Below are 14,933 nucleotides of genomic sequence, written 5' to 3'. Positions count from 1 at the left end.
CTCTTAAGAAGCCCTAGGGATTACAAACAATGCTGCTGCAGTGAGAAAAGCATGGGGTTCCAACTTGAAAACTGTAACCTTGCCAATTGTGTGGCTCACAATAATAAAAATAATAATGCAAAAGAGGATATCTATCATCAGCTTCACTCTCCTGACCTCAGCCCTGCTTCCTTGGTTCCCATTTTTTATCTGTCTTCCCTCTGCTTTCAGCTTTATGCCTGTATTTAAATTGCCAAAACTCAGACTGCTTTGGCTTGATGCCTGTTTAGATATAATGATAATTGCTTCATGGTCTGTCACCACACTGACCTGTCACTAGTGGTACAGTGTTTACACCTATCACTGTAGACATTGAGGATCAAAACTATTTTATTGTCTCCTTCATCTCTGCAGCCCTTAGCGTGACATTACTTGTACTGGTAATTGTTACCCTGACTGGCATGTTTGTATGTCTGTTCCAGAATTAGATTTAAAACAACAATGTTTAAATTCTGGGGTACTTACGAAGATAACCAAATCCACAGTGCTTATTTTCAATTGTTCATACAATCAACATACAGTATATAAACTGTTAGGATGTAGGCACAAAGTCACAATGTAGGCTCTTTCCTCCACTCTTAGGAAAGGGCATAGTGAACTACTAATTCCACTGAGCCCAATAATGAAGGAGGTGACACTGCAGATGACAGCATTCACATGACCTAGGTGATACAGTGCCCAACTTAAAGGGGCACTTAAAAGTTCACCTTTTCCAGAAATAACCCTATTTAGTCAAAGGGCCCCATTAGATGTTAAAAACAAATTGTGCAGCTTTGTAAAATGTTCAATAAATTTCATTGTCACACCAAATGGGCCACCCTGGAAGCCTGGCACGAAAAAACTCCTCAGTACTCACTACTTCCTGCTATGTTATTTGGATGTGAAGACTGCTGGACACACATTCTTAGCATTACAGGACTAAAAACCAATGGTTTATATATCCTAGTAACAAGGCAGGACATGGGGATTGCAAGCTGGGAGTTTTTTGGCCAGGCTTCTGGGGTAGACCAAATGGCCCACAGGTATGAAAATAAAATTGATGAACATTTACAAAACTGCAGTTTTTTTATTACCTACTGGGCCCCTTCACTACTGGCTATTTTCTGGAAAAGGAAAACTAAGGCCGGGTACTCACGACCAAACATGTATGGTGAAAGCGGTCCGTCGGACCGTTTTCACCATACATGTCTGCCAGAGGGCTTCTGTACGATGGTTGTACACACCATCGTACAGAAGTCCGCGCGTAAACAATACGCGGGGCGTGTCCGCGGTGTCGCCGCGTCGATGACGCGGTGTCGCCGCGACAATGACGCGGTGTCGCCGCGACAATGACGCAGCGACGTGGGCGGCCCGCCTTTAAAATGCTTCCACGCATGCGTCGAAGTCATTCGACGCATGCGAGGGACGGCGGGCGCCTGGACATGTACGGTAGGTCTGTACTGACGACCGTACATGTCCGAGCGGGCAGGATTCCAGCGGACTGTTTTAAAACAAGTCCAGGAATATTTGTCCGCTGGGAAAAGGCCCGGCGGGCAAATGTTTGCTGGAATTCGGCCCGCTCGCGCCCACACACGACCAAACATGTATGCTGAAACTGGCCTGCGGACCAGTTTCAGCAGACATGTTTGGTCGTGAGTACGGGGCCTAAGCCTTAAACTACTTCACCCTCCCCAGATGCTTATGAGGACCTATTGCACAGGCTTGGGAGGTATGCATGCATCTGGGGAAGGTAGTTTAGCCTTGATGGGGAGAAAGTTCAATTATGCTTAAAATCTCAACTTTGGCTAATTTCTCTTTTTCATAGTCCCCCTAGTAGTGGAAATAGGTTGGAATTTTTTTCCAATTCAAAATATTGTCATTTTCCACACAGAAGGGATTCTGCATCCCTTCCTATTCTGTCTGACTCCTGTCACCTTGCCAAAAAAAGAAAAAGTCACCCTCAGGGGGACACAAACAGCAATAACATTCTGACAGAGTTTCTAAACCTCCCCCACTCTACTGTAATGTTTTTATGGCCGTCTACACTCGTGATGGTGAGATTTCCTGTAATTTCATGTTCTATTTGGTACCAATTGTATGGACTGGATTGGAGAAGGTTTTCCACAGTTCTGTTATGTTAAAGAAAGTGAAACAATATCTACCAAATGGGGATATAGGCAGCAATAAAAGGTTGAAAGAGGTCCTTAACCTTCCCTACTGTATCCAAAACTACCATATTTTTTGGCGTATAAGACGACCTTTTATACTTAAAAATATCCCCCAAAAGTTGGTGGTTGTCTTATAAGTCGGTACCTGTAATGCAGAGTCAGTCAGATTGCGGGCGTCCATTGTTCAAAAGCCGCGCCTCATCCTCGTCCTGTTCCATGATACGCGGAACACTCAGTTTCCCAGCAGAGCCTGTGTTCAGTGTTTTCCGCCTATCACGGAGGTCCTCTCATCTTCAGCCTCGAATGAGAGGACCTTTGTGATAGGCGGAACACCGAACACAGGTTCTGCTGGGAAACTGAGTGTTCTGCCTATCACGGAACAGGACGAGGAGGCGGCGCAGCTTTTGGACAATGGAAGCCCGAAGACTTACTCTGCACACAGGGATAAGGCATGGAGATCTGTAGATCTAGGCAATGGGCACAGTGAGGTATGCAATGAGCACAGTGAGGTGTGTTGGAAGGGGGTCGTCTTATACGGCGAGTATATCCCAAAACCCAATTTTTTGCTGGAAAATTAGGGGGTCGTCTTATATGCCCAGTCGCCTTAGGCCCCGTACACACGGCCGAGAAACTCGATGAGCAAAACACATCGTTTTGCTCGTCGAGTTCCTTGTGAAGCCGCCGAGGATCTCGGCGAGCCAAGTTTCCCCGTTGACTAACAAGGAAATAGAGAACATGTTCTCTATTTGGCCCGACGAGATCCTCGTCGGTTTCCTTGGCCAAAAGTGTACACACGGCCGGGTTTCTTGCCAGAATACGGCTCCGATCGAGTTTCTGGCTGAATTCTGCCGAGAAACTCGGTCGTGTGTACGGGGCCTCATACGGTAAAAGGAAAGAAGTTTTGGATGCAGTTTAGCATCAAGCTTTGTTTAAAGAACGGTAAACAGAGCTCAAAACAGTATGGGCAAAAGAAAAATATCCATGCCCACCTCTCAACAATTAAAAGGTGACAATTCTTGCAGAATTCAGATTGTATCTGAAGTTATGATTCACCCTAATTGAGCCTCACTCTCTAGTTTGGAATGTGTTTATCTTGTTGGCGGGAAGGTTGCCTAAATCTGTCATACTGTAAATTATGACCTTTCAAAAGCCTACTACATTTGCTTTCTAAAAGCTTGTAGAACCTTAAACAATACTTTTTATAAAAAAGGACTTAAAATGGGAGTAACTTTTATGGCTTTAGGATTGAGCTGCCAGGATGGAGAACATTATGAGGTGATGAGGGGTAAAGTCAAGCAGGTCGTGATTCCGGGCTGCATGTAAGAACAGCAAAGGGTCCCTGATGTGTAATTTATCTTATGTCTATCAGCTTTATACATTTAATGCTGTACATTTTTGCTGTACATTTTTACATTGTGGAGATTTTGGCACTTTCATGTGAGAAAAAACTATTCTGAAAATTTGGCAGGTTCTCTCTAAGGCCGCCAGACAACAAGGCCACCCCAATGATAATTATCAGAAAAGAATGGGCAGAAAGGAGGTGTTGGACTGTATGAATCATTGTTTGTTCTGCAGTTCATTACAGTAATAATTTCACACATTCCGCAAGATGACAAAACTGTGTCAGAGAAGTGTATAGTGTAGAGCTGGCAATATCCACTCTCTTTAATCTGAGCTTCATAAATTAAGAATGAAAAAGGCTCCACTGCCTCTTGAAATACTTGGCACAACTGCATGGAGATACGAGACATCTGAACTAACGTTCCAAAAAAAAAAAAATTACTATCTCTTTGTGGAGCCAATAATGATGCTACATTGAACAGAAGCCAGCATTAGCTTGTCACATATTAAACATTTCAAAACAGTTTCCACCAGCATTCAGTTAAAGTGACTTTGTTGCTGATTTACTGCCTATCTAATCTCCAAAATGTTGGATATTTTAGCTTATAACTTCTTTCATGTGTTAGTTCACTCGTTTCCTTTTTTCAGGGCTTTTCCACTTTATTTTTACCTGGTGTTCTTACTACTAAAAAATGTCCTATTCCAGTGTGGCTACTCTCCCTTAGGCCGCGTACACACGATCGGTCAAAACCGATGAAAACGGACTGAAGGGCCGTTTCATCGGTTAACCGATGAAGCTGACTGATGGTCTGATGTGCCTACACACCATCGGTTAAAAAAACGATCGTGTCAGAACGCGGTGACGTAAAACACACGACGTGCTGAAAAAAACGAAGTTCAATGCTTCCAAGCATGCGTCGACTTGATTCTGAGCATGCACGGCTTTTTGACCGATGCTTTTGCATACTAACGATCGGTTTTGACCTATCGGTTAGGCGTCCATCGGTTAAATTTAAAGCAAGTTCTCTTTTTTTTGACTGAAGGATAACTGACCGATGGGGCCCACACACGATCGGTTTGGACCGATGAAAGGGTCCTTCAGTCCGTTTTCATCGGTTTTGACCGATCGTGTGTACGAGGCCTTACTGTACTGTATCTATGGTAATGGCAATGATTGTCACTCTAGGCTGCTCTCTGATTTAGATTACTAAACACTCTTCCTCTCCTCGTCTCCATTACATATGGAGGAGGCATTCTTTAGTAACTCACATAAGGTAGCTGGGAAAACTAATATGATTATTTTACATACCAATTCAGTGTACAGGGAGTTAGGAAAATGAAACTTTGGCAAATTTTAAGCGGAGTTCCACACAATTGTATAACTTAGCATGAAAAGCATTCTTGCAGCATAAAAAATATTGGGTGGGAAAATATTTTTTATTTACGTTACCAGGGATGGAGGTGCTATACTCATAGGGCCAGATCCACAGCCAGCAGGCTTAACTTAAATCTTCCTATTTAAGTTACACCGCCGCAAAATTTCTACCTACTGTAAGTGCCCGATCCACAAAGCACTTACCTAGAAATTTTCGGCTGTGTAACTTAAATTTGTCCGGCGCAAGGCGTGCCCAATCTAATGGGGCGAGTCCCATTTAAATTAGGCGCGCTCCCGCGCCGGACGTGCTGCGCATGCTCCCGACGCAATTTTCCCGACGTGCTTTGCGCAAAGTTACGTTACGCCGAGTTTTGTGAATCGCGCCGGGTAAAAAAAGTTGCGTCAGGAAAAAAAAGAGATGCGGCGGAAAAAAAAAAAAAATTTGACAGCGTCGCGGGAAAGAAGGGTCTACTTTTACATGGTGTACTAACTAACTGTAAAAGTAGCCCTAATTTTGCGTTTGCAAACTAACAACTTACGGAGACTTCACAAAGGGAAACCGCTTCGTGGATCTCCGTAAGTGCTAATTTGCATACCCGACGCAGAATTTCGACGAGAAATGCCCCCAGCGGCGGCCGAGGTACTGCATCCTAAGATCCGACAGTGTAAAACTATTACACCTGTCGGATCTTAGGAATATCTATGCGTAACTGATTCTGTGAATCAGTCGCATAGATAGAAACACGGATACGACGGCGTATCAGTAGATACACCGGCGTATCCCTTTTGTGGATCTGGCCCCTAGACCTCATTTGAAGTCCCAATTTCCCCTTCCTATTTCCATTCTTGCAGCATAATGATTGTGCAATGGAAATTATAATTTTTTTCCCTCAAGGTTACCTGGATAGTCCAGTTTACAATGCAGTTTCCTGTCTCTGCCACCTGCGGATATGTCCGTCATATCTGGCGGCACACTGTCTCCTGGGAGCTATGTGTCATAATTCCCAGGAGTCAGCATGGATAGCTGCCGCTCGTTATTGCAATATTCCAAAACCGGAAGTGACGCAATGACGCCAGTCACGTGTTGAAGGCGTTTCCTCAATCTCCATGTTTCTTTATCTTTGTTGCTATCACAACGGGGCGGACACTTCGAGCTGTAGATTCTGCATATGCGAGAGAACAGACGGTGCATGCTGGTCACTTAGCTGCACTGTAACCCGGAAGATAGTGCTTGTGGGCTTCACATGCCCACAAGCAATATGGAACATGCCAGGGAGAGAATATTATAATATATCTTATGATTGGAAATCAGCAATCAAACGTGATCGATCCGGAATACGTGAGTGACATAAATAATATCATTTGAAAAACGATATTTATCCCAAAAAAATGTTTTATATAGTTGGAACTCCGCTTTAATTTAGCTTGGGAAAAGAAAACAAATGCAGTCACCACATCTAAGAACTGGAAAGCTGCAATATTTAAAATTTTTGTTTTGGGGTTTAGGTGACTTTAAAAAAAAATGACATACGCAAAAGGGATTACACTTACTCATCTGTCCCTACTCCTATTCATCTGATCTTCACTGTCTTACACATAGCTCCCAATTGTCCCTGATTTTGGGGAACTATCCCTGATTTGGAACAAAGTCTCTCTGCCCCTCTTTCCTCCTCAGTTGTCCCTTCATTTTGGTCTGATCTATATAGTTGTATATAAAATGCACTATTTATTTTTCAAAAAGTGTTTCCCAGTGCTAAACCTTTCATTCAATGTCTAAATTGCTGCATTTGGAAATTTCAAAAGACAGTTTAAAAGATTAGTAGTGGTTAAAAATGCATTTGTGGGTTTAACTAAGCTTTCTTTTTTGTATAATGCTCCTTTAAGGGGGCATGGCATTGGGTGTGTCCTATGCCTACATACTTTTGCTAATAGGCGCCCTTTGTTCCCATTTGGGAGGTATGGTCTTGCAGACCAACGGCCCTGACATATCTGACACATTTCTGGGTGTGCGCATGCTGGGTCCCTAACTGCAGTCTGTGGTTCCTTACAACGTACTGTATCTACAGTACATTGTGGTAATGTGGTCAATGGAAAGAATCACGGTATGCAGCAGAGGTCACCGACATCTGACTTTCCCGTAAGTGTTGATTCTTCAGATGGACCCAAGATCTTGAACACAGTGATGATCATAAAAATGGGCGACAGGACAGGTGAGTATAAATCCTCTTCTCTTGCAGGTCCAACTTTTAAAAAAAATGTGTTGATTTAATAAATGAAAAGCTCCCATGAGCAGGGCCTTCCTAACCCTCTTGTATTAAACTGTATTGTACTGTACTGTCTCCCTTTTATACTGTGCAAACTGTTGGCGTTATATAAATCCTGTATGATAAAAACAAAAATAGTGTACTTACTGGAGGCCCTGGGTCCCCTTTATCTCCATTTACATGATCCATGTCAAACAGCGTATTCAACTCCTCATAGTCGTAGTCATAGTTCTCCATGTTGATGTCATAGCTGTTTCCAGTCTCATAGTTATCTCCTTCATCAATATCAGGATCCTCCCAAAGATCGTATTCGTTGTATGTGTCACTCTCTTCCTGATACAACGTTCTGTTATAGATCTTCACAAATTCCATTGCTCCTTCCTGTAGTTCTTTTGTTATTTGCTGCTGGGTGCTGTTCCATGTATTTTCATATGCCAATGTTTCTAACGGTGTTGTAGCATTCAGAGAAAAGTTCATATTCTTTGTCATGGTCTCTACTGGTATCCGATGGTTTGTTTGTTTGATTTTACTATTAGATGTTTTGTTATTTCTTGACTGTCCATAGGCAACTTCATACGATGATTCACCATGGCCCATTGAAAGATTCTTAAGGGGGTCATTTTGCTGCCAATATAGTGAGGTAACATTTATTAACAGATCCGGTTGTTTGTCAGCGTCTGATTTCGACTTTGTTTCATCCTTTGTATTTACATTATTCCCCCCATGTGCAGATGACAACGGTTGCTCTAGGTCTTCAGGCTGAGATCGATACGTATCAGCGTGACGACATTGCTTCCGCACATAAAGACAATAATTGGCAGATGCTTCTGCCGAAGGCATAATCTCAAGTTGGCATATTGCTCCCTCGAACGGAACAGATTGAGGTGCCATCCTTCCTAAAGTAAACGTGCTGCCTGGACTAAATGTCTGTATATCAAATACAGACTCCTTGCTAAAGTACTTCTTTCCACATTCTGCAAACAAGGATATGGACTTAGCTCCAACACCGATAGTAAAATTGTGCCACTGTCCATCTTGAACTGAATAGTCAAATGTAACAGACTGTTTTCCTCCCGTATGTACAACTACCTTTCTCGGCAGCAATTGGACACCAAAACAAAGCCTACTTTTATTTCTAATACTGAAAAGAAAAGCATTGTTTGATTTGTCTGAACGAAGACTGATCAATAAGTAAAACGGGAGTCTGAATTTTGAAAGAATATCATTGTCTAGAACATATTCGATGACTGTATCTCCTGTGAGAACAACCCCAGACTCTGCCAACTGAAGACCTTGACCTTCTGTAATGGGCGTCCACGGCCTGGCTGTCACTGGCCTTGATGATATTGACCCTCTCTCTCCACGATGTAACTGTTGAACGGTCTGTATGCCTACAATAAAGAGAAAAATCAATAATTACTAATTTGTATGCATAGTTTTATAAGCATGGCCCAATATGTTTACCACTATTTAAAAAAAAAATCTAGCTACTTATCGAAGGTATAAGGACAAAATCCATACATGAAGATTTTTTTTTTTAACAGGTACAGCTATGTCGATTTCTACACAAAATTTACCTAAGATGAAATGGAAGAAGCTTCTCTATATTAGTATTCTAGGTAAAGAATTAAAGGTCATAATGGGGTGTTGTACACAGTCCATGAAAATACACATATGTTAGAACCCCTCTTTCCAAAATGATATTTCTGGCATGTAAATGCAAAGCCTCTGGCTGTCTCTTCTTCCCCCTACCTTTAAGGAGTGGCGCCTACAGGTTATTGCTACACTCTTTAAAGAGCACCACATCAGAAGCTGTGGGATGCATGGTTGCAGACATTTTACTGTAAAAGGGTAGAACAAATTACTCGGTCCATGCTCTTGTACTTGCACTCCTAGCTATGTATGGTCACTTGACATATCTCTAATGGTTAACTGAACAACAGGTATGCACTGATTTAAAGGCAGGCACTGATTGTGTACGTACTTAGACATTTTCTTTCGATTTGATAACTGTTATGATTTTCATTATAAAATCTTAAGTTAATTGTTGTTACTTGTGGGACTTAAAGTGGTTCTGAAGCTAGAAGGTTTTTTTTATCTTATTGCATTCTATGCATTAAGATAAAAAAAAACATTCTGTGTGCAGCATCCCCCCTCAGCTCCCCTAATACTTACCTGATCCTCATCTTGATCCAGCGATGTTACACTAGAGCCTTGGCTATCCGGGACTCTCCCTCCTGATTGGCTGAGACACAGCAGCGAACACCTTTGGCTCTTGCTGCTGTCAATCAAAGTCAGTGAGGAGGAGAGAGAGGGGCCGAGCCACCGCTCTGTGTCTAAATGGACACACAGAGCAGCAGCTCGGGTCAGGTGCCCCCATAGCAAGCTGTTTGCTGTGGGGGCACTTGGCAGGAGGAAGGGGCCAGGAGCGCCAGAGAGGGACCCGAGAAGAGGAGGATCTGGGCCGCTCTGTGCAAAATAATTTCACAGAGGAGGTAGGTATGACATGTTTGTAATTTTTATACAGAAAAAAAACAAGACTTTAGAATCACTTTTATGAAATATGTAGTAATCAGACACAGATATGTCTCCATTTATGCAGAGACTACACTTTGATTTAATATCCTTATATCGTAGGCTGTTCTGTATGCTAGCAATGCTTGGAATTGCAATGCATTGTCTATTTTACGGTATTTGCTTTTTTTTTTTTTTACAGTTTTTCTATTTGTGTTTTTTTCTTTTTTTTCTTTGTGTTTCAGTTTTTTTGTAAAACCTACAAAACATTCAATAAAAACAATTTGATCAAAATTATCGCCTTGATTAAGAACTGTTTGATTTTCTGTCTTTTTACTGGCATACACTGAGCGAATATGGAATGTGGTGTGATGGATATGACACGACGTCAAGGCATCCTTTGAAATTATGCACAGTCTCAAGGCACACCATTCTAAAATGTAAAAAATGAAACTTAAGCCTCGTACACACGGCCGAGGAACTCGACGTGCCAAACACATCGAGTTCCTCGGCCAGTTCAGCACTGAAGCCGCCGAGGAGCTCGGCGGGGCGAGAGCTCCCATAGAACAACGAGGAAATAGAGAACATGTTCTCTATTTCCTCGCCGAGCTCCTCGTCGGCTTCCTCGGCCGAAAGTGTACACACGACCAGTTTCCTCGGCAGAATTCAGCCAGAAACTCGGTCGGAAGCTGAATTCTGCCGAGGAAACTGGTCGTGTGTACGGGGCCTAATAGTTTTACATAACATAGCAACATCGGGACACACAGAGCACCCAACATTAGAGTTGATTTATTCTTACAAAGCAAACACCCCTTTTCACACTGCTACTGACTAGTATTCCAAAGTTTCTCTTCTCCCTCAGGTTCTCTCCCTCACTCAGCTAATGTGACCCCAGTGCTGATGAAGAGGGGCAGGGGAGGGGAAAACAAGGATGCTGTGCAGGGGTCCTCCTTATCAACCAATGACATCCTTTATTCAGTGATGGCTGGTGCGTTTTTTGTTTTTTTTGGGGGGGGGGCAAACATGGATGCGGACGGTGAGCGCATGGCGGGTTCGGGGAAAGCTGCTTCAGTGACCGGTGTCCTCTCCTGGAGCAGCTTCCGCGGTGTCTCCTCTCTCCTCCTCATGGCGCTAGGCATCCAATAGAATCACCTGACGTTTTGGTCAATTAGGAAACAGGTTTCATACCTGCTTCCCGATTGGCCTGGCAGGAGGATCGGATCAGTGTTGCAACAGCGAATTTTCATTCGCTGTTGAAACACACCTGGGTGGGCTCCAGACGCAATGCTCGCCGTCCCGAGTCCACCCTATTTTAAAGCCTATTAGAGCCAATTGCTCTAATCATGTTCTTCAAAAAAACAAAAAAACTGGCTGCTCGAATTCATATGCCCGGTGACCCGAAAGGGGCCAGACACATGAATAGGGGGTGGCACCCGCGGCCGTGGATAGATTCATGCTATGCATGAATCTATCCACTGAATATAGGGGGTGGCGAGGAGAGAGGTGGCAGCACCCAGGCACCCCTAATGGATGGGCCGCCCCTGCCTTTATTATTAGGACTGGAAGGTTGTAATGGTGTACAATGAAAACCTGTGGCTTTGTATAAATAAAAGACAGGCTTCCTCCACTTGCTGGCTTGTATATATAGTTTGAGCAAATTTTTTACATTTTGCCAAGGCACCCTTGAAGAAACCCAAAGGCACCCTGGTTGAAAAAGGCTGCCTTATCACCAAAGAAGAAAACAGTTCAAGCAAGATTTTAATTCAGTACTAAAGTCTACTGTACGCAGAGGAGGCTCTCTAATTAGGCAAATTAGGCGATCGCCTAAGGCCTCGCACTCACAGGGGCCTAGCGGCCACCTAATTTGCCTGTAATTAATACTAATGTCGGGGTCATCGGATCACTCTATTATCCCTCTCTCTTTCTCACCTCCCCCTCTCTCCCCCCTCTTGCATTGGCTGAATATGTCTGATGGGTGAGGAGGGTGCCCTGGAAGTGGTGCTGATCACCTGTGTGCTAGATCCGTGCATTTTCTGCAGCCTTTCTTCTAATACTTAACAGCAGTTCTAAGCTAACACTTTCCTGCTTTATTAATTTTATATTGTGGATAAAGAATGCTACAAGAAAAACTGAAGCAAGCAAAGGCAGATGGAACATTCCCTGGAGTACAGGGGCAGAGTCAGGATTTATGGTAGGAAGATTTCACTGTTGGAATATCCAAGACTTATTAAGAAGCCAAGACCTGACATTCCGTCAGGTTCCACCTATAACCTAAGTATCATATTTATACATCGGTTGAGTGCTGGAGGATCCCCCCTGTGACCTGAAGAAACACTTTGTCAGTCTGTGCTATTCCGATACCTCAAGCACTTTCCACCACTCTTTGTATGAGGGTCATGCAGCTCCAGTAAGCTGCTTACGTGTGTACAGTGGTGGTGTCTCAGTGCAAATAGTTTTTTACTAATAGGATTTATTTTTCTCACTGATACTGCATCATTTAGGACTTGTTCTCATCATCATGCTTTTTATGTTGATTTTTGTTCATTTATTGATTGTTTATCAATTGAGGAGTGGTCATCACTTTTATATCACATTGTGTATTACACATGATTTTTTATCTTTGATCTATTACGTGGTTTATGTATATGATTTACTTTTTATAGTATTCATGTTTATCATACGGTCCAATTTATGCACATTTATTATTATGTATATTAGCGGTTTTGCATAATGCACAACACTGCAATGCCCTTTTTACACATATTGCATGACATTTCTTTAATTTGCACATCATGTACATGCACAGATTGGCATCTGGTATCATGATACGGTTCTAGCAGTCTTCTTTTGCGCCTTGGATTTATAGAGTGTTATTAAAGCAATACTAAAGTCTCAGTCTTTAATGTTCCAAAATAACAAGCATGTTATAATTACCTGCTCTGTGCAGTGGTTTTGTACAGATCCTCTTTTTCTCGGGTCCCTCGCTGGCTCTCCTGGCCTTTTTTCTCCTGTTGAGTGCCCCCACAGCAAGCAGCTTGCTATGGGGGCACCCGAGCCGAACCGCTGCTCCCTGTGTCCATTCAGACATGGAGCAACAGTTTGGCCCCACCACCTCTCTCTCCTCATTGGTTCACTGACTTTGGTTGACAGCAGCGGGAGCTATGTATGTTAGGACTACCAAACACCTCCCTGTTTCCTTATTTCCATAACATAAAATATGTCGGATGTTTCTGTAGTGAAGAACTGAAGAAAAGTCACCTGCACACGAGGATCTCAAAAAATGGGTTCAAAACTTTATTGAAGATCACATAGTTACAGCAGTGTAGCAACGTTTCGGAGCCTCAAAGGACCCCTTCACGATGAAGGGGTTCTTTGAGGCTCCGAAATGTTGCTACACTGCTGTAACTATGTGATCTTCAATAAAGTTTTGGACCCATTTCTTGGGGATTTCCGGTGTGCTGGTGACATTTCTTCAGTTTGACTTTTGACGGTTCCAGACGTTGGTCACTACAGCAACCATCTATTTGCACGGCCCTTGCGTCTGTAGTGAAGGAGAGCGCCAGAGCTGGCCAGAGTGGTGGTAAGTTAAGTAATTTACTTTCTTTATCTCCCCCCTTGACTTAAACTTACATTTAACACTTCCAGTGTAGGGTAGGGCCCATTGCAAGAGTACACCTTTGATTAATTCCCAAAGATCATCTACAACCAAACCAAAAAGGAGGAAAAAAAAGTTCATTGCTAAGGTATACATAATTATGTAGATCAGAATTTCTGATCTCACACTGATCTCACTTACTGTTTGTCCTGGGTCTGAGCCTTTGCAAGTATTAAAGGATAAATAAATGGCCCTGAGGGATGGTTTTAACACGTGTGTTGATGTGGTGCATTGCCATTCATTTTGAATGACACCCCAAATTTCCTGCTTTGCAGTGCACCACAATGCACGGTAAGGCATGGCCATGGATTGTGGTGTGCTGTGTTACTAAACCTGGTGCATTTTGCTGCATTGGGAAGCTCATTCAAATGAATGGGGTGCCTTAATACAAGGAAAGGGTAATGTACTACCGTAAATGGGCCTTATTCCAGGCAAGGAAGCTAATTGCGTGGATGTGGCAGGCGCAGACACCACCCACTGCAAAGGCTTGGGTTGAAACTATTAACGCAATGATCTGGAGTGAGAGAGTGACACTAACCAGACAGGGCAATTACAGGAAGTTTGTGAGGATGTGGAAACCTTGGCTAGACGAAACAGGATGTCCTATATAAGAAGAGGGTAGCTAGCCCTCAAATTTAGTATAGATCTTAACCCGTTATCGGGCACCCCTTCTTAGGGAAGATTTAATAAATAAATAAAAATACACTAACCTTAAAATTTGGATTATCGTGTGCGGGAAGGGAGGGGGGGTGGGTGGGCGAGGGTTAGAAGGGGGGGTAAGGGGATGGGATGAAAAGAGTGATGTCAACTTGGAACTGGAAGGTTAAAACAACAACATTTTTGCTTGCATATGATTGGATGATGGAAGTCAGCAGAGCTTCTCCTCATTTACTAAGCTCTGGAGCAACTGCACTTTGCAAAGTGCACAGTGTATATGCCTTTAGTAAATCAACACCATAGAGTCCATCCCGAACCCCTCTACTTAGGCATATTAGAGTCTTCTGACTATGGCTTGTGAGTCATGGTTTAATTCAGCTGTGGGGTTATTTTTTACAATGGTTTGATGTTTATCTGAGATTGCTGTTGGGATTATGTGATATAATAACATTCTAAACATAGTGCTTAGCAGAGTCCTTCTTTAGATATAAATATTACATGTCCTCTCCACTTGATGGAGACTCTCGTGTTGAGGTCTAGACGTTGCTGAGCAGAAGATATTCAAACAGTTTATATTTATATTTATATCTTCTCTTCTGTCCAGTGAGAATTAGGTTGGCAAAGTACTGTTTATAAAACAAGACATCATTATCTGTTGCCTTATCAATAATTGCATGATGCTGTGTATACCATTTCCAGGATGTTTACCTCCATCTTCCCGGATCCTCTTGTCGGTGGCCAGGCTGATGTAAATATTGCCATCTGTGGCGCACAGAAAAAAGTTCCATAGAGGGATATTCATCAAACCCGCAATAAACACAATTAAAATAAAAGTCAAGAGCTGTCAGGAGTACTTAATTGTGAAATATGTCTTTAATAATAGAAGAAGCAGTTGTGTGCTATTATCTACACAGCAACCATTTCTAATTGGTTTCCGTGAA

General features: G+C 42.8%; 1 protein-coding gene across 1 annotated transcript in view; it reads right to left on the bottom strand.

Annotated features, from left to right (window-relative positions):
• Positions 1-14,933, bottom strand: part of COL24A1 (collagen type XXIV alpha 1 chain) — a 359,199-nt gene that overhangs the window by 254,319 nt on the left and 89,947 nt on the right. Inside the window, exon 3 of the mRNA XM_040360554.1 lies at positions 7,314-8,557. Within this exon, the coding sequence (XP_040216488.1) occupies positions 7,314-8,557 (1,244 nt within the window). The remainder of the gene's footprint in view (positions 1-7,313; positions 8,558-14,933) is intronic.

This window comes from Rana temporaria, chromosome 7, assembly GCF_905171775.1.
Source record: "Rana temporaria chromosome 7, aRanTem1.1, whole genome shotgun sequence".
Lineage (NCBI taxonomy): Eukaryota > Metazoa > Chordata > Amphibia > Anura > Ranidae > Rana > Rana temporaria.
Note: the sequence above shows the minus strand (reverse complement) of the source record. Positions and strands in the feature narration are given on the sequence as shown.